At 27.8% G+C, this 21,979-nt stretch overlaps 2 protein-coding genes across 5 annotated transcripts in view; one reads left to right on the forward strand and one right to left on the reverse strand.

Moving 5' to 3' along the window:
- Positions 1 to 21,979, forward strand: part of LOC109597540 (heterogeneous nuclear ribonucleoprotein C) — a 190,813-nt gene that overhangs the window by 132,339 nt on the left and 36,495 nt on the right. For all 4 annotated transcript variants that reach the window (XM_049963507.1, XM_049963510.1, XM_049963508.1 and 1 more), the window contains one exon: positions 4,770 to 4,848. In XM_049963507.1, the coding sequence (XP_049819464.1) occupies positions 4,770 to 4,848 (79 nt within the window). The remainder of the gene's footprint in view (positions 1 to 4,769; positions 4,849 to 21,979) is intronic.
- Positions 1 to 21,979, reverse strand: part of LOC109597537 (putative protein tag-52) — a 96,426-nt gene that overhangs the window by 7,149 nt on the left and 67,298 nt on the right. The gene's annotated exons all lie outside the window — the stretch shown is intronic.

Genomic DNA, 21,979 nt, shown 5'->3' on the forward strand with positions numbered 1-21,979 from the left:
ATTAAATCTTAAATAAATACTTCTTTAAAAAATTGTTAATAGGTTCATGTCGTTCCACAAGTTTTTAATTGGTTTTAGATCTTTTGGACAAAACTTTCTTTGGTCAATCAAAACAGACTAATATATGTGAAGCAATAATGTACTTTTTTATGAAATAATCTAAAATTTTCCCTCAAAAATACTTTCTTGAATTCTGTTAAAGTCAATTTGTATACAGTCTTACTCGTTGAGGTAACTTTAACTGAAAATAACTAGTATCAAAAAACAATGAATTATACCTTTAATCCGACTGAATTTTGAAAGTGACATCACGCAGGACAATGAGAGTAAAAGATATTCACTACTGAGCAAACTCGCTTTATTTTTATTAATATTTATTATTATTGTTGTTATTGTATTGTACAAAGACAAGCATGATAATTAAATTAACAGATCTACTTAAGAGACACCCTGTATAAGCACAAATTAATGCAATAGCCCTAAATGTTACCCTTGAAATTAAGAAATCAAAACTCATAAAAAACGTCATAAATTCTAGAAAAGAAAGGTTTTATATTAATATTAAAAATGAAATGGATTTTCTGCTGACTCGTTTCTTGGTTATAATAACATAGTGTGGAGTGTAACATGTGTATGTCAAATAAAAACACTGGCAATTTTTCAGCAATATACTTAGACTTATTAAATAAAAAATGTACGGATGCTTTTCACTTCTGTAGCATTCGTAAAATTTATGGGATTAAGGCTTTTTTAGTACTTCGTAACGTATGCACATACAAAAAATATTTTAAATGCGAACAATTCTATAAAATTAAGTTATAGAACTAAACACATTTCAATGTATTTATGTTTAAATTGCTTTAAAGATTTATAAAATAAACATACATATATTAATGTAATGTGATTTTGCCTGCAAATTTCATTACATTAATACATTGATTTTTATTTCGTTATTTTAAAAAAAAATGTGCAAATGTTGGCTTGTATACATATTAAATTTACTTCTGTCCATTATTTTAACCAAGGATGACGCTTTTAAATACCTTGCTATTATATTAATTAATATGGCATGACTAGTGGCTACAACATACACTCATAAAAAACTACTTAGTAAATTAAAATTCTTTACTTCGACAAGAAATATAAATAAAAATACATTGCGGTTAATTGAGATTGAATATAAAAAGATTTTTGTAATGTAATAAGTATTCTTTAATCCCAAACACAAACTTCGTGAATAATTAAATGTTAAAAAGGGGAATCATTTTTGTAATGTATATTGCATAATGTTCTAGTTACGCATTTTACATAAATTGGACACAAGACATATGTTGCACAGATTAACTGATACCTAAAATTTAGACATTCACGTTGCAATAATCGATATAGACTGAATCTGACAGCCCTTTTTAAATTTAAAAGATATAAATATGTACCCACAACAGCACTACATTTCCGAAATAAATTTTATATAGCAAAATCTTGTACTTGAACTCGGTTTAAAAATATAGCTGCAATATCCAATTTATATCTTTAAAATTTTAATTTAAAATCAGTCGTCCGTATTACTTTGATGCAACCATCTTGTTGGTTCTAATGACTTTTGAATGCTACATGTCTATATTTATGGACTGAAAAACATCAAAAACTTATTTAAAAGTATTTCAAGTAAACATTAACTATACTTCTGGAAAAAATGAGAAAGTTTCTTTTACGTAGCAAGTTTAATTTTACGTTTTATATCAGTAAGGAATGTTTAGCGAACGTCTACACAAATACAAGGTAACAAAGGCCATTTTGTAGAAAATAGAAAAGCTTAACACATCCAAAATTTTAGTCGAAACAGGGGAAGAAATAGGATCATAAATAAATTAAAACGGTAATTGCAGACATGTAAGGTAATTCCCTTATATGTTTTCATTACTTCTGCTAATGTCTGTCCCACATTAATTTTTCAATAGTCGTTGCGAGCTTCGTTGTTTCTTTAATATTTATGTTCGTGAAATAAAAACTAAATAAACTATCGGATACGAAATAATTTATTCAGTGAAGCAATTGTAAACTGTTATCCAAGATAGAATTGTAACAAAGTAATTAAATTAATTACTTTTTTTACTACACCAGGTTCTTAACAAAAAAATTCACAATTGTATACCTTAAGTAATTTTGCTAAAATCATCATGGCCACAGACAGCAACAACCGTCTAAACAATTTGAGAACCCAATACGTAAGTGCGTGGAAACAAAACAGTAAATATTTATCAGCGGATCAACGGATAAATATTTAATATAAATTTGGTTTAGTTCCAAAGCAGAGATTAACTAATGAAGCAGTATTTCACACTACAGCTCGTGGTTTGCTTAATCCTAACAATGGTGGATGAATTATGGTCTAACAGGAGAGAACCAAGTGATTGCAATTCTGCTAATGTAACTTCGTTATTTATTACTAAATGGTTACAGAAAAGGAGCATAGATCAATTAATGTAGAAACAAAGATATTGCTTTTGAACCGATACTGTTAGTAAGCAGCTCACATAAAGAAGCATCGCCAATTAGCTAAAAATGTTTATTTAATGGAATCTTGTATAGGGACTGTATTTCGTCTGATGTGTTATTTATGTGTTTTTCGAAGGTGGACAACACTCAAAATAATTACTTACTGAGCCAAATATACTGAATTAATGTGTTCTCCGTTGACCACTTTTCTTAAATTTATAGAGGTAATTACGTCAAATATACCACTCCAAGTTCGATTTCCAAGTGTCTTTGTTAAAAGTAGGAGCAGAATACATAAATAAATAATAAATTATTGAAGAATAAAAGAATATTAAATAATTGCCATCGATATTAAAATTATAATTTATAAATTGGCTTGGCAGCGACTCAAAAGGAAATTTATATGGCAAGCAGTTCAATTTACATCTGAATAAGCTAACGCCGATAACATTTCCAACCTCACATTATGCAAAACACAACAATGGTACTAAATCAAAGGCATTCTTCCACGCTAACACCAACTTATATAAATTAATAGCGTACAAGATATCAAAGACAATGAACACGAGGTAGGTTTGTCAGTTTCTGAGCTCGTACCTTCAACAATTGTTCGAGATGTTAAAATTTGAATGAATCGTCTGTTTCTCTGTAACTGATATAATATACGAATGAACGGGCATACACAGGTACGACAGTTCCAATTTTCTATGAAACACCACTGTTTCGGGCAACAAAAGGCTCGACCTGAAAACTGGAGTCATTGTGAACCTGGTGCGGAGCTTATTGTCAAAGGCTGATATTGGATCCAATACTGGACGCGAACGTTTACCTCTTTTATTTCCCGACTGAGGGTAGGTATATGAATTTACTGGATTTACTGGATTCCACTTATTCCACTTCATGCGAATTTTGACTATGTATAAAAACAGGAAATTAGACCTCTTTGTATTAGTCTTAAATTAATTTCAGATACCAAAGTATTCGGGGATTTTCATCACTTCCACGTTCAAATAATCACAATCGTTTCAGTCATAACTCGACTGGAAATTTAATTAAAATACACTTTATATTTATTTCAAAACCAGATGGCTTAATCTAAAAATGTTTTCAAACGCGTACCTGGTACACCACAACACATAATTATGCACAATAAAAAAAGAGCCTAATTTAAAAATATTTAATTTACAGTTAATTTGAATAATTAATTTTTACTATACAGTTGTAATATTCAAAAGTTTTAAACAAAAAACTACAGGTGAGTCATATTTTTGATGGAGAACATGGTGTCACATATTTATCTGTAAAAAATACATTTTTTACATAGTTTTAGTCTGTTTTTTTTTTAAATTGCAGAGAAAAAATAGTCGAACATTTTATAACTCCTTAAGGAAATGTGTAATGTAATGTAAAGTCATTTTCCTATATTTTCTAATCTATTACAGTACAGAATATACAAAAAGTTTGAAAAGAAAAATTAAAAACTTTCTTTTTGGCTGATATTTCTAAAACGAGGACAAACTTTGGAAAACCATTAACATTTTATATTTCTACAAAAAATGCCTTTCAGAGATTGCATATGAAGTTTCTTAAAATCTATAAACTATGTTATTAACAAAACATAATTATCAGTCTTTTGTGTTTTGGAAAACTAAAGCACCAATCTAAATTAAATTTTATTATACACGTGTATTTTTTAAAATTTGCTGTGCAGATCAATTTTAACAGCGAAATTTGGCATTCAATACAAGATCGTATTTTCTACGCACGAATGAATGCAAACTTAGTTCCTTTCATAGTTATCTTACAATCAGAGAATCTCGAACAAGAGTCATGCACGGACAATCACAATATCTCTATCTTAAGACTTGAATTAATGTAATTTTCTTAAGTTGCAGTTTAAGACACTTGTTTTAGAACTTTTCATGATGCAGGCAAACATATTTATTTACTAAATTTTGTGTTCAAAAATGTTGTCACTTATTTTGAATTATATTAATTTCCACAATATTGTCTTTATTATTGAAGCTGCAATTTCAAATACATCAGTTTTACCTCTCAGAACTGATAATAACGAGAACTAATGCAAACTGAAATGCTTTTACTATAGTTCCAAACTAAATTACAAACTTGTACCAACAACTTACAGCATTATACACAATAAACTATTTTGAATATAATTAAAATAAATAGAAATATGTTAATGATTATCAATTATAAATATGTATTGATGTTGATAAGAACAACATTACTAAAGTACTGTTTCTTTATAGATGTAAATATGGTGGCAGAACCAAAGCCACATCAAACAGGACGAAAACGACAAAATGTTGCCAAAACTGGGAATGACTGGTAAGTATTTTTTTAATGCATGTAGATTCTAGCTCAATTTTTAAATTTTAATCGAATTATACTGATATGTTGAATATATAAATTATATTTGCAAGGCTCAATCTGTACTTAATTTAGATAGTTTTGAGGGAAGAACCACATCTTAAGAAATCAAACTGTTAACAACAAATATTTATAACGTGGATGTGACAAAACTAATAAATAAGAAAAGAAGAATAAGAGTTCTGTAAAAGTAAAGGAATCAAAAGAATTATGAACATGAACTTTCAATATTTTCAAAGAAATAGCCAAAAAGAAAGCACAAAGTGCTAAAGTAAACTACAGCTATTAGTTTCGCAATATATGGACACTGCACGCAGTCAGTTTGGCTTACGCTTTACAATAAATTTGTCTTTGATCTACTTTAAACCGATGTAAACTTAAACAATTCGTTTTGTCCTTTGTGATATGTACGCCTTTCTTAAGCTGCACCGGCACCGTTGAAAAATAACTGGATCCAAAAAGAAAAATGTTGATAAACGTGATACCTTAGTTTGATTGAAAAACGGCGCTCAAAGAATTTAAGAATTTTCTATAAAGATTAAAACGAATATCGAATTAACTGAACTTCATTAATGATTCATTATAAACGAAAGGTTTCCCTCAAATTATTTTTCCGGTTATTTAAACTACGTAATTTAATAATGGAGATTTGCTACAAAAGAAAAATGTAAAATACTCAGATTTTACTATCAATTTCTGTTATAATGCGAACAAATATGAAAATCTTTCTTAATAAAACCCGGGTTTTAAAGCTTGATAGGTTTCCACTATATCATGGTAAACCCTTGCCTTAACGAGATTCAGGGATACTAAAATGCCTTCCTAGTCACGGGACGAAATGGAATATTTGATTTCTAATTTGGCGGACGCTTCTGGTCGGAATTCCTATTTCAAATTATGCCGCAACTACTATTTATTCCTTTTAAATAAAATATTGTGAATTGAATGCGAATATATATTGCACTCAAATTAGAATTGTTAAGTTATGTCATTGTTTCAAGTCATATTCTGGTTTACGTATGAAATTTATATTTTCAAAATATTGATACATCATATATTAATGATTAATTTAATGTTTAGACCGTACTTTAATTATACTCCATTATAATAATTCGCAGCCAAAGGTAGTAAAATTAATGGAATCGTATTAGAATCAACAGTTCTTAATATAAATTATTCGGTGTAAGTAAATTCTCTCTTCATGTAATCAAATTTATCCTTACAAATAAAAAGTTAATTTATGTACTTCCTAATTTATTTGCAAAGAGCAATCGATTTAACAATAGACATCATTTCGAGAATAATGTAAATTTAATCTGCATAAGCTGTAAATAAATCGATAGCTATTCAATTACGAGCATAATTATAAATTTATAATATAAAATATAATCTGGTGTAAAGGCTGCAGTTATGGTAATGTAATGTAGCAGCTACCGCAAATGTCCGATATTATATTATTAATCGTTTTAAAAAATATTAACATATTTAACCACACTATGACTAGTTTTTTTAATAAAACCATTAGCATCGATTCCGCTAAAGTTTTGGTGAACCGAGTTTCCACAAAGGATTAAATAAATTACGTGGGCGTGTGATCTATAAATTTAACTAAGCATGTGCATCCCAATTCCGAATACCTGTACGATAGAACACAATTAAGGAAATCGTCACAAAACAACAGCCAGGATAAGACGCAATACGTGACTGTTGCGCAAGATTAAAGAACAAGCCACAATTAGTGAAGGCTTGCATTGTAATTGCGAGAAAGCTGGTAATCTATAATTTTATGTTAGTTCACAAGTAGGACGAACTATCTGCTGAAACATTAAACTTTCCGGCTTGCCATCCAATTGCTGGGACATAATTGTATTTATTCACGTACACAACATCATTTACACTTATGTTGCTGTTACATATGTAGGATTCTTACTGAACTACTTTAATTTCTTCCTCTTTGGACTCATGGTAGTATGCAAATAGAACTAAATTGTTTATAATTGTTTTACATGTATATTTCTAATTTGCTGCAGGCTTTTTACTCACGGAAACTTTCTTACGGGCACAATTTAAACTTTGGTAATTTACGTACTATTGTTTCTCACTGAACGTCGTCCTATAGAAATTCACTAACCCGGAATATGTCCATTTGTTTTGACAATATTGATTAGAATATTAAGTTGAAGTCATTTTGTCCCGGTTTATTTCCAATCTTTTAAATAATAATTTAGAGCAAAATTATTTTAACTCTTAAACGAAAACTCTTTATTTCAATAAACTAGTTTTATATCTGGTTTTAAAGTTTTTTGATTACTTTAAAATCAATTTATGGTTAAGTTTACTTCACAAGTTATTTTCTACATACTTCGTCGTAAAATAAATAATATCAAAAATCAATATCAAAGATTGTGAGGTCAACCACTTATGAATGAAATAAATAAAATCTCTCCTCAGTTTAATAATTTTTTATTCATTATTCCATAAAGATCTGTTACAATGAAAAGAAACCACACCAATTTTAATTTTAAATGAAAATATTGTTGATTTTTATTGAGAGAGGGCACCACTATACATAATACCAGATTAGGCAACTAGATTTTCTTATTTGAGTTTGTAATACCATTATTTTTTAAACATCAGTATTTAATTCAGATTTAAAAGCTATGTTGATATTGCAATTTTATTTGATTTATTCAGGGGATTACATTGTTTATTAAAATTTATTTTGATAATTTATATGTTACAATATAATGCCATTGGTATACTGATTTTTTAAATAATGCAAATTATCCACTTCAGAAGATATATTATATAATATTAAATTGTTAATGATTATTTAAAATTTATAAATCTACTTGTTTTTATTCATATTATAAAACAATGTTAAAATAATTTTAATTAATAATTTAATTTTAATTATGTATAATTTTACATTCAAATGATTCAGAGGACTTTGTATTTTGATTTAATCTAATTATTTATATAAAAAATATTTACTTATATTTCTATTTGAAACATTTTTTTATTTGTATTTAGTGACAATTTATCATAATATGTCCAAAAAAAAACAATTTGGGATATTCAAAATTAGAAATTTTAACTTATAAATACATTTTAGATCTTCTCGAATTTTACCGTTATATTCGGAATGTATTTTTTTCATTTTCAAATTCAATATTAAATATCTATTTTATGTTAAAGTTGGGTCACATATCGATTGTATAAAACATTCTTGGAAAGAGCTCGAAACCGCACTAAAACTGCTGCAGTATACAAATTAATGTTTATTACTCAGTCTTTATCAGAGAATGCAATACAACATTAACTTCTGAGGTTTCTGTTACATTTGCAACGTATAAATATTCCAAAATTATACGGATTCAAGTCCCGCTGATTCAACCCACTTTTAAATGATCAATTTGAAATAAAATTCAAAGTATAAACAACAATATTAAAAATAGCCTATTGCATTTCCATATTTAATAGACGAAATATTGATGCTACATTAGTAATTTGTTCAATGTTAATATTTATGTAATCAATTTTTAACGTTCCAATCGAACCGAAATGGAACAGACGGACTCAAAGATGAAATATGTATAAGATAGTTAGTTATTCAAGTTTTTCCAATTAGCAGTATAAAATAAACAGAAAACAATGGTCTGCCAAAAAACTTTTGCTTAGACAACGAAAATGAATTCGCACTTTCAAGCGTCCAATTGTGAAGCAATTACACAAGGCTTTATAATCTTAAAGGTTGCACGATGAAATAAGCGACAGATTGAGAAATTAATCTATCTCTGAAAATAAAATAAAGCCACTGTACGTCTACTAAACTCCTATTATTTCTCTTCCTATTACGCTGGAGACGCCCTTATAATCGGACTTGAAATGGGGAAAAAGAATTTTTGCGGGGGTAATGGAAAGCTTAAAATTACAGACGCCTCGGAAAATCCTACTTCTTTATTAATAAAAAATCAGTGTTAATATTTCTTTAAATTAGCAGGCTTAATGGCTTGGAAAAATTATGAGTAAATATTAAAATGAAAAAAAATTAGATATGTTAACATTTGTAATAATTAACACTCAATTTAACTAATATTCAAATAATAGGGCTATTAGGACAATGTCTATTTTAAGCCATTAATATTTCATTTTAACTTAAATGACTTTTTATTGAACCTTAACATAAAACTTTATAAATGTAGAATTTAAAAATCCATACTGGTGTTATTTCCGGTTAAATCAGCAATGATCCTTCAAAATAAATTAGAAAAGAAATTCACGACAGGTTATAATTGCTATAAAAATTTCAAATCAATACATTTTTTCATTCTTCATATACTTCTAATGAATAAGTTAGGTAAACCAGCTTGTATATTCTGTATAAATAATAATGTGTTAATAGAAAAATTATATTATTTTTAGTAAATTCATACAAAATTACGCTTTAGCCATTTCGAAATAACTTATTAATAATAAAATGGTTTTGAAATGACCGGAGATAGCCATTTTAATTAATATTGATAAAAGATGATTGTATAAATTATTAAATGACTTAAGCTGAAATAAATAAATCCTTCCGTGTGATTGTAATGCAAATGGGATTTAGTTGCCTAATTAGTAAAAGCTTGTTTAGTTGACATTATAATCAATGGAGTTGCCCGGCCGAATTTGTAACTTACTGAAAATCCGCATCAGTATTCGAAGTGGAATATATTAAGAAGATTATTTGAGGTTGAATTCCTGGATCATTGCTCAATTTCACGACCGTGATAGGTCTCATTACTTGAAACTCAATCTGGGTCCATTAGAATCAAGCGATACCCTGTTATCTGGTGACCATTGAAACCGATGTCTGCAAATGGTAAAATCAAACATCCAAACGAACGTGTAAATACACGGCAGGTTTACGTGAACTACGGACCCGCTATTATTTCCTTTTCAAATGGAGCATAATACACAAAAGGCCATCCACGTAAATGATAGATCATCAATCGATTAAATGTAACCGAAATTTATGATTAAAATTATTTTCCTCTTCAAAATTTTTTTACTCAACGTTTTCAAAAACACAAGGTTTTTGACCGGACCTATTTTGTATGCTTTCCAAATCGTAGAAAATTCTTTAAACTAGAAAGTAAACATGTAAATACGTTCTGTGGGTGTACGTGCGTCGATATATTTCAGATGGGGTCGATTTTGTTATGACTGCAACAAAGGGAACTGAGAGGATATTTGAATATGAATATTTTCAATATGTTACAAATGCATATAAAATATATGCACATGTTTTGCTGATGTTTACAAAACTATTCACTTCTTTTCACTCAATTTAAATTTTTGAGAATGCTAACTGATAATAAATATTATAATGTATATGTACAAACAACTCTATTATATTCAAAAGAGTAATAGAAAAATAAAAATATAATAATAATACATTAAATACTATGTTTAGCCTCTATACATCATTCTTATTATTTAACACTTCAAAATATTTTACTCCAGATTTAAAATGACTGTATAATGATAATGTATTTCATACTTCAAAAGTAAGCTAAAATATTGAAAGAAGTTATTCTGTAAAACTTAGAGCTGAAATTTAGTTACAGCTACTATTCATTAAGGGACATAATTTGAAGTTATATTCCTTATTTTGTATATTATTGTATTGTAAAGACTCCACTGAAATAAAAAAAAAATATTATACTTATGCAGAATGAGAGATATTTAAAGAAAGTTTTGTTAGTTTACGACCCATAAAATAAATACAATAAAATATTTTACCTTACTTTTGAAACACCCTGTATATACATTTTACATTTCTGCTTGCCATGAATAATTTGAGTAATTGATTTGAAGATTAAATTAATACATTTTAATTTGAAAACAGTTTTAAAATAATTTTAGTTGAACTATTTTTATTTTATTTTGGTTACACTCTAATTATTTGAGTTTTCCAGTATCTCTCAGTAATTTCCAGCTAACAAACAAACAAAAGAAATTGTTGCCATGTAAGCATTAAAAAATCTTGGCGCACTGTGACCATATAAGTATGACTCCTCATCTTCTCTTTTTCTGTATAGATCTAATTAAAAGCATAATTATCAATTCCTTTGTGTTCCATTTTAAATTTTTCCACGTTAGTCGAACACAACCACAAGAGATTAATTAAATTTACATTGAGTTTTTACTTTATTTTTTAATACACATTTCTCCAGAAAGGAAATACACAAGAGTAAGTGTTCTCATTTACGTATTAACTCAATTTATGTAAAATCAGTCGCTTTATGTACGTATTTAATTTTAAAATAACAGTGTACAAATATCGATTGATTATTTTTCAATAAAATTTATTTCTTGTAACCTTATTTTGTCGTTAATTTTAATGAATTCTGTAATATCTGAAAATAAGGATATAAACCTGAAAAGCTTATAAAACTCGACTCATGGTTCTTTCTGCACGTATAACCAATTAATCTCCGGAACCAGAATGCATGTTCGGTTAATAGAAATTACGAGAATTTACTAATCCCATATTAGTATATTTGCTGAATGTGTTCTGATATTACGTGTTGCGAATGTCTCGTGAATAGGTTTGTCTGAAATGTAAAACAGTTTATTGTGTCACGTCAAACAATAAACGCCTTTAGTAAATGTGGTTACAACCTGTACATGAAAATATATAGCAATAGTAAATATCTTTTGCCTATGACTATGACTATGACTATGACTAATTTTAATATGGCTACTGACAGTTTTTCCTGTTATAATTAATATTACCTTGTTTAATTAAAAATTAAAACGAATTATTAACAGGATACTCGTGCTAAAAATGAAAATATTCAAACAATATGCACTAATAAAAATGCTCTTCATAAGTGGAAACTCGTTTTAATGGTCATTTGCATTATACATCATATGTAGACATGAGAAACTTTATTTTTACTACTGCATATTTAAATACTCTTAGTGGTGGATCTGGTATTAAAAAGACCATATCACGTAATTAAATTATCTCCTTATTTGCAGTGTGGAAAATTCAAGTTAAATTATTTAGTTAACATGACGCACTCTTTATTTTTCAAGTCTCCATTATCGCCTCTAAACAAAACGTGTGTATGCTTCTAGGGAAATAAAAAATATATTTTAAGAGCAAAATATTTGCCCAAATAATAAGTAATATAATTTTAACCTTACTATCAAAAATATCTTGCCACATAACACAAAATATTCATCGATTAAGATCAAAGAAATATTTGGACATTCAGAAAAGAACTTCTTTCATCATTAGTTTCAATTGTAACAAAAGGAGTTTATGTAAAAAGAAGAGATAAATACTTAAAAAACGGTTCCAGCATGAACTTTGAAAAGCTCATCTAGTTTAAAATAACATGTTACTTTCAACTTGACTTGCCTTGTATATAATAAATATGGTAAAAGTATGTTGCTTTTTATTTTGAACAACACAATATAAATTAAAATATGTTACTACCTGTTAGAGCAAGACATTGTAGGTGTATAGAAATTATTAAATAATTAGGAATATTTAAAATTCGGCATATCCCGACTTTCCTTCATATACAATAAATATGGTAAAAATATGTTGGTGATTTGAGCATTGAAATATAAAAGGGAAGTACAAGAAGACAGTGTGACCGTATTGAAAATATTAGAAAATTAGTGGGTAATAAAGTAAAACAATATTTTAAAAATCTCATTTCCTCCGAGATACCACGGCAAGAACTGTAATGATTGATACAGAGTTTACAATGTAAGGATATAACCGCTATATTTCCTGTGAAACGGTCCGTGTAATTTAGAAGAAAGGCGCAATATCCAAGTGAAAACCACCTGGTTTGACATTGATGCAGTATCGCATATCCTTCAGCTGGTAAATAAAATGTGCTTTGACCGAAACACGAAAAATAAAAGGTACTAAATTGCCAAAGTGGTGAGATTACAATAAAAAATGTCGCTATTTGTGTGGCCGGGTCATTTTTTTCACGGGCCCCCAACAATGCACGATAAATACTTTGCTTTATGAGAGAAATTTCGGCAGAATTTCGGTCGAAATCACAAAAGCTGCAAACGAAGAACAAAATACCCCCCAATTCAACATGTGCACAGATTGTATTCGCCACCGGAAATGAAAAGTCCTCAACACACCGGATTTAGATATGATCTCCTGGAGGCGGCCTTGCATATAAAACAAAACAAATGAATGGCGCCATCGTTATACGAGGGTGGAATCTTATATAAGAAAATTCAAATTTACTCGATGCGCAATGTATTTAGGCCCATAAGCTATTTAATGCTACATTTGCATACTATTGTGCCAGTATATTGTTAGTACGATTTGTAGTGTTGGGGACTTAACCGCTTTAATAAATATTAGCTGTTAAATCGTTATTAATTACACATGTTCAATAAAATTATAATTTATAACTGTTTAGCTTACCCATAAAACTTTTAGTATTCTAATCAAAAGATTTCGTATTTGAAAATACAAAAATTAATTATTTTTATCATACAATTTCAATCAATAATAAAATGGTTTATAAAAATGTCTTCTGATCAACTACACTAAATAAATCATAAAACAAAATTCACAATTATCAGTTAAATCTTTATTAAATGCGTTATTCAATAAAATAAAATGTGTAATAGTTTAACATAACCTTAAAAATTGATTTTATATTTGAAAATACAAAAAATAATTATTTTTTATCATTCGGTTTCAATGAATAATAGATCAACAATAAAATGCTTTATAAAAATGTCTTCTGATCAACTGCACTACATAAATAATAAAATAAAATTCACAGTTAACTGTTAAATCTTTTTTATTACGTTATTTTGTAAAATTAAAATTTGTAATGGTTTAACGTAGCTTTAAAAAAATGGTTTTGTATTTGAAAATTCAAAAAATAATTATTTTTTATCAATCAATTTCAATGAATAATAGATCAACGATTAAATGCTCTATACAAATGTCTTCTAATCAACTACACTAAAAAAAAATCACAGTTTACTGTTAAATCTTTTTAATTGCGGTATTCAATAAAATTAAAATTTGTAATGGTTTAATATAGCCTTAAAAAATGATTTGAAATCTATAAAAAGTTCTATGAAAATGTCTTAAGATCAACTACTGCAAAAAAATTCATTCAGTTGTCATTTGTTAAATCATCCTTCCATTTTTTTATAAAATTTTAATAGTTTAATATATCTTTAAATTGATTGTGTATTTAAAAATACAAGAATTAATTATTATTTTTTATCATTCGATTTCAATAAATAATAGGCCAACAATATTCAATAAAAAACTTGAACTATGAAAATAAATGTGTTTTGATCAACTATACTAACTAATTCATTAAATAAAACTTACAATCAACTTTTAGACCGTTATTAATTGAACTTTAACTTAGCCTTAAAGCTTATAATATTAACAAAAACAAATATTTGAAATATTTAACATAAATTGAATAAAATAATTATGTATTTGAAAATACAAAAATAATTATTATTTTCAATAATTAAGGGCTCAAAAATATTCAATAAAAAGCTATGAAAATATCTTCTACCAACCACTAAATAAATTATGAAATAAAATTTTATTTAGTGCTTTTTAAAATATCTAGAGTGGTGTCATTAAATTTATGCGCTTTGTTTGTACCAAGTATTAAACTAATTATAAGACCTAATAATTTTGAAATATATTTTTTTTATTCTCTCATTTATGCAGATTGTAAAGGAAATAATTTTTGGGTATATTTCTTGTCATTTTATTTTTATTTTATTATTGTTAATATTGTTATTTTTATTATTATTGTATCAACAAATTGTCATTAATATATATTCAGACTAGTTGATTTTGTTTTTGAATTGTATTTTTATGTTATCTGTAATATTTAACATACACTGTTAAAAATCTTTATGACATATATACAAAAATATTTTATTTAAAAGAATGTTATTTTAAATAAAGCACAAGAGATTTAACTAACAAGGGATTTCGTTAACGAGTTCTTGAGCTCTTGGAAGGGTCTAAAATTGTTCAGAAGTGCTCTAAGAATCACTCCATTCATAAGTGATTGTTTGTTTCGCCCACTTGTTTGGAATACGATGTAATAAAATCTTCCTTTGGTATTTCCTATGAATTCATATTTTGAACTGTGGAAAATGTTTTATGCAAATAATTTACAGAAAATATTTAGCGTCCTTTATGCATCACGACGATGAATGTAGGTTACGTGTGAGTATTAAGTTTAATTTTAAAAATAAATAAATGTGTTACTTGCACTTAATTTTAGTTTCAAATTCAATTAAAGTGAAAATGTGCAAGGCTCGTATAGTGAGCGGGTGGAAAAATTTTCCCAACACGGGTCAAAACATTAAAACATTAGCCGACACTCCAGAATGTAATTTCTAATGAACATGCGCCACATGTGGTATAGAGTTACAACCACCAAAAGTAAAACACGCATTTACGACTGATGTTTATGGTTAACGTTATAAAAACAAACATCATGCATCCGAAGCACCTGAGCTATTCTATCGTAAAGCTTAATAGTCCCTTGGGAGAATTGATACTAAAACCAATCGTAAAAATGACAGTACCGCGTGTTCATACCTCATACTTTCCGTACATGAAAATTGTTTTATGCATCCATGTACTGGACCGAACTTAATTTAATTAAGCTAAAACATGGTCGGTTCCAAGTTAAACGACTAATAAGGTTTATTAATTGAAACTCCCACATTTACAATTACACCCTCAAATCCGTTTTACTTTGAAAATGTTTTATATAAAGGGAAGTTAAATAATTTACATGATATACCCACACATTCGAAATACAAAGTGTATTAATCTACTTTGTAGCCAAGTAAAATTATATATAGACATTGATAAGCGGTTAAATATCGTTAAAAGAAATTAGATGTCCTCCTTCCCTTAACATGATATGTAATATATAATAAATTATTGCATCGATCTTAGAAAAAGGGGAAAATCCGATAAAGTGGAGATTTTTTTAGTAATTTTAGATTAAAATATAACTCACAGTTAACTGTTAAATTTTTTTAATTGCATTATTCAATAAAATTGGTTTAACGGAGCCTTAAAAAATAAATTTGTATTTGAAAATACAAAAAATAATTATTTTTTATCATTCATTTTCAATAAATAATAGATCAACAATAAAATATTTTAAAAAATGTCTTCTAATCAACTACACCAAATAAATCATAAAATCATAGTTAAGTGTTAAATCTGTTTAATTGCGTTATTCAATACAAATAAAATTTGTAATGGTTTAACGTGGCCTTAAAAAATGATTTTGTATTTGAAAATATAAAATATAATTATTCAATTTCAGTGAATAATAGATGTACAATAAAATACTTTAATAAATGTCTTCCGATCAACTACACTAAATAAAGTAAAATTCATAGATAACATTTAAAATCTTTTCAATAAAATTAAAATTTGTAATGGTTTAAAGTAATCTTAAAAAAAATAATTATTTTTTATCTTTCAAATATAATATACAAAGTATATTGTTCTAGTTTATATCCAAGTAAAATTATATATAGACGAATAAATATCGTTAGAAGAAATTAAATATCCTCTCTTAACATGAAATACAATAAATAATAAACTATTTTTAAATTTATTGTAATATTAGGAATCTGTCATCTAAAAATTTGTATTCATTGAATAAATTATTTATATTTAATTTAAAAATGTCATATCAAAGTGACAAAAAGAATAAATTATATAAAAACATAAAATAAATATTTAAAAACAATGAAAAGAAAAAAAATATATTGGAAATTTGTCATCTAAAAATTTGTAGTGACCGTAAAAGTGACACAAAAATATAAATTGTGGAAAATAGATATTTACTTATTAAATATTTTCAATGATAACTTGATTATACATTTTGATGTCTTTTTTTCATAAAATTTGATGATTTATAAACGAATATTAACACAAATTAGTGAATCAATCAAAACTTCAAACAGTCGTATATCTGAGAATTACAACCAAGTCTTTATATTATAATTATATACCTACGAATCAAATTGGTAGATATAAATTGATATATAAAAATGAACTGTATGAAATTGCATGTGCCTAATACTCTTTGAATTTTCGCACTCTCCATGTATGTTCAATTAAAATCGATGTATGGAACATAATAAGAAATAAATGATTATAATTGCCACCACCACAGGTTGCTTCGTTTGACATTTATTCAGATTGATGGAATCATTTATTGAATGTGTCAAATCAGGCACACATGCAAGTGATTGGTTATAACGTATCGCCCCGTTTCGGGCATTAAAACATGGAACATGTGAAATTTTAGAATGTAGAAACAACAAATATTTCAAGCATGCACTGACATTTAATGTTGTATATTCGAATATATAATTAATTTATTTAATTGAAAATCAGAATATCAGTACTTTAGTTACCGAAGCAATTTCAAATTATAGAACTTCTAAATTAATTAATAAATACGTTACTAGTCAACGAAATTGATTATTGATCCCCTGAAGTATTTTATGAACGTAAAATAAATGTCTAACCAAGTGATTTTTCATCCTTTGGTCCTGATTGATCCGCTGCTATCCATTGTAATTGTCAATGTGGCAAGTTCTCTCATCCGTTCATTATTTTACCTTACCCTTGTCAAGAGGATGGTTCTTCTTTTTCGCAATTTGTTTTTAATGGTTTCGCGACATATCGAATTAAAGTTTAAAGGAATGGCGACGTCGGTGTCGAAGGGAGTACCATTGATCAGAGTCAAATCAATTTGTAAATAATCACATAACAGAACAAATTCAGATTTACATGTCCTTATATAAGTATATAGAAATTACTTAAAATATTGTATTCAATGTCAACAATAGATAAAATGAGAAGATCTTTATCTGCCTTTACAAAAAGATCATTTAGATTAGAAAGAATTTGAGCAGACAAAAGACAAAAACACTATTTCACAGCTCAGACCTTAATTAACGTGTGCTTTTCCTATCTCAGGTGCTTAAATCAAGCACGTAACATTGACCGAGATACATCGTACGGCAAGCAATAATAAAAAATGACGTGTAAAGAAATCACCTTGTAAACCAATCAGTTTTAACGACATGAATTGGTTGCCAACATGCTGAGTTCGCGGGTTGAATAGCGACAACCCGCAAAGTTAACCAACCAACCCTGACTGAGATTTGAACGAATGACGAGCTATTTGTTGAACGATCGGAGATCAACCATCAAGGCATTACATAAGTCTGCCAATTTCTTGGTTTCGATCGCCGGAAGACGATTCAACCGAAGACTCAGGTATTGTGGCGGCATTGACGCTTTCCCTCCTTAGTATTACGACCACGACCACCAACAAATTACTTTTTAAAATATTGATATTTCATAACATAAATTTAAAACAATATTACAACATAAATATTACATTAATATTACTCCAGTGCAGTTTTTGCTTTGATCTCGTATTCCTCTCAAACACATACATATATTATATTACAATATTAATTTTTATGATATAATGAAAATAATTTATTTTAATTTATTTAGTTGTAGCAACACACTCATGTGTAATAAACCACAATTACGTCAATATTTCCACGCACATAAAATTCAAGCCTAGAAATTAACGAATAAAAAATGATATTTTTTTAATCGAAGCCGAGGCTTTGAGAGATGTTAATCAAAACACATGTTGCACAATTTTAATTTAAATAGAGATTGTCTATTGTATATAATTGCATTTTGCGTACAACCTCGAAATATATTAAATAAATGTGAATTACGATTGGCCAGAACGAAATTTACATATTGATATGCAATGTTTCATTTTGATCGTTTGCGTCATCTGACTGATGCATAGATTGATAGGCCACTTTTTCAAAAGCTTTGTGTTAGTAGTGTGCTATTAAACGCTTATTAATTAACGTATTAACGTTGATAATATAATTTTTCATCACAGTACATACTTTATTTTTCTATGAATTAAAGTAAAATGTTAATGGAATTTGAATTCGCAGTTAACAGGATCGTCTTACATCCATCTCAATATAAAAATTTAATTTAACTATTGATTCTAGAATGTCTAATAAAAGACGTAATAAAAACCAGCATCAGAATTTAGTAGGGGAGTTCCAGTAACAAGCTCATATATCTTAAAGGAAGCTGCTTGTAAATTATTCATTCCATTATAAAACTCTTAAGATCGGATTTAATATAATTTCGGCATTGCTAAGCGTCGCAGAATTCCCTTTAATTGATAAAAGTCTTTAAAATAAAAGTACCTATTTACCAAACTGATAGGTCCGTTCCTTATAAATTTGAAACGGGAAATTGGCTGTGAAAAATCTTAAGTGACACAAACCAGAAATTTAAAAGTTGCGAATGCAAATGCACTGAATAATTTGTATTGCTTCGAATGTAAATTTTTCATAAATATGCTATACAATAATGGAATATAAAAAGGTTTGAATAAAACATGATTTTTTGAATTTTTAAATTTATTGTTAGAGTTTTAAGTACTTTTGAAAAATTTATTTGATCATTAATAATGGTATTATCGCCACAAATTCAAATCAACCAACTAAGACACAAAATGAATTCAATCTCTGATAACCACACTATAACATTGCCGGGCCAATGAAATAAAAAGTCACTTTTTGCAAACTCCGTTCGGGCATTACCCAAAATTGAATTGAATTGGGTGTCGCAGAGGTAAGACAATGATGCCTCTCGCGTACATGTAAAAGAAACTAACATGAAAGCAGTGGAACAAATAATAAAAGGGACCGAGAATAAATTACACACATACAAGGTTGTAAAGTGTAATACAACGCAAGCCCGGCCCCAATGGATTACGGCCTAGTTCAGTGGATGTGATCTACGAAAAGGATTGGATTAAGATGAGGTTTTTTAAATTGATTTGTTTGGTGTTTGGTTATTCATGACTGACGAGGGAAATGTCAGGGTGGAGAGTCCTCACCGTGTTTTATTTATAAAACAGGCCGGATTTTCTCGTCTATTTTAGTTTTAAATATTTTAGTTTTCCTTTATTAAAATAATTGCTAAACTTTTTTTTTAATTGATTTGCGTAGAATTCGGTTATTTGTGATCGTCGAGGGATATGTGGAGTGGTGAACTGATTTAAATTAATACAATGCAACATTTTTATTCTATATTATATTACGATAATCTGCCGCACATCTGCTAGATACTTCTACCATATTTTCAAAGATTTAATCTACTCTATATCGTGCCATTTAGCAATACTTACTTTTAGAATTATACATTGTTAAGTTTAAGTAAATAACATACACATAAAATATAATAATAAACCCCACGTGGGACAGTGGAAATTTCGAACAATTTACGACATCGACTGCCATAAAAAATAACAAACCAAAATCACAAGACCAAATCCACTCGTTATCAGCAAAAACCAAAACTAAATAAATCATTATAGAGAGGAAGGTAAGAAAAAAACGCGAGACGAGGGTATTCACAAGAGTGCAACAAGATTTTGTTAGCGCTAGCTTCCGCACGTCACAAGCACAAAAGTCGTATATAATTTCTGTTGGGGAAAAGCAGCTTTTCTCGGGGGGGAACAAGAAACGAAATGAATCAGTACAAATTTACCCGGACTAGATATTACTTCGATCTGCGGCCGACCCGGAACTGATCGTCGGTTACAATAGGAACGTTTGAACGTCGAATAAATTAGCTCAAGTTAATATTTAATCCCACTCTTCAGGAATCGTGATATTACCTAGACATTTTATTGCGGACTTTTTAACTTACAATTAGACAAAAAGTTACCTCAGACTTCAGGATCATTAATTTCTCTATGAAGAATTATTTCAATAAAGCTGATATTTATTATTAATTACATATGTAAATAAATAACTTCAGTGATGTGAAAGTTTTGCATAATTATTAGTAATTAAATTATTAGTTACTTGTAATGGTATAATATTTTAATTTTATTCCATTGTAATTCATTTTTAAAAATAGCATATTTTATAATGAAAACTTAAAAGCTAAAAATATTTCCCAAATTTTCTTGTTACCAATCATCCTTTATATTGCTTAGTGATAATGATTTAATAAAGCATGCATTAAACCATATTTAATTAATCCAAAAAGGAACGGGGTGATAAATCGATAGTGTAAACAATGTATTACAAAGAATACTAAACTCAATATCTGACTTGTCTGTTTGTTAACACAATATTTACTCATTGAATTAAATATGGTATGCAGACAAGTTGATACTACAATGTTAATAATTATTCCATACCTGCACAAAACCTTATTACATCAACTGTCCAAATAATTGCTGAAAAGTAAATATAATTTCCGTCACAACAATAGGCAATCCGTTTATGCTACTACAAACATTTGGTTGCTATATAACAAGACTCAATTGATTCAATATTTGTCTCGGAACTGAATTATTTTTTTCTGTGAACAATTACGCTTATTGCAAACATAGAGGCATCGATCTATACATACGAATTTTCGGATATGCGGTGACTCTGATAATTTGTTTTAAAATAGACATGGTATATATACAAGTTTGTATATAATTAATTTAATAAACATCGAGAATACTAACAATATTATCTTTATTAATGAATAAACAATGTATATTTGTTTTAAGTTATATTACAAATTACTGTAATAATATATGGAAAATATATTTAATATATTATGTTAAAATATATAATATATTTGGACTAAATCCTTCCTAATTTAAAATTTATAACAATCTATAATTTTGTTCAGTTTTTTGTTTTACAAATAATGTATTTTTTATTATTTTTTATGTTTGATTAAATAGAATTAGTAATACAGTGGACTTTTATTTCCGTTTAACACCAACAAAAAATAAAATTATACCCCCCTAACTTTACATTATTTGATTGAGTCACTTTAACAAAAAAGTACTGTAACTATGTAGATTATCCACTTTTATTAATGTGGTCACCATGATAAATGAGTTTAAAAGGTTTGTATTACGTTTACTCAGCTATT

The sequence above is a fragment of the Aethina tumida genome, chromosome 2 (genome assembly GCF_024364675.1).
Source record: "Aethina tumida isolate Nest 87 chromosome 2, icAetTumi1.1, whole genome shotgun sequence".
Lineage (NCBI taxonomy): Eukaryota > Metazoa > Arthropoda > Insecta > Coleoptera > Nitidulidae > Aethina > Aethina tumida.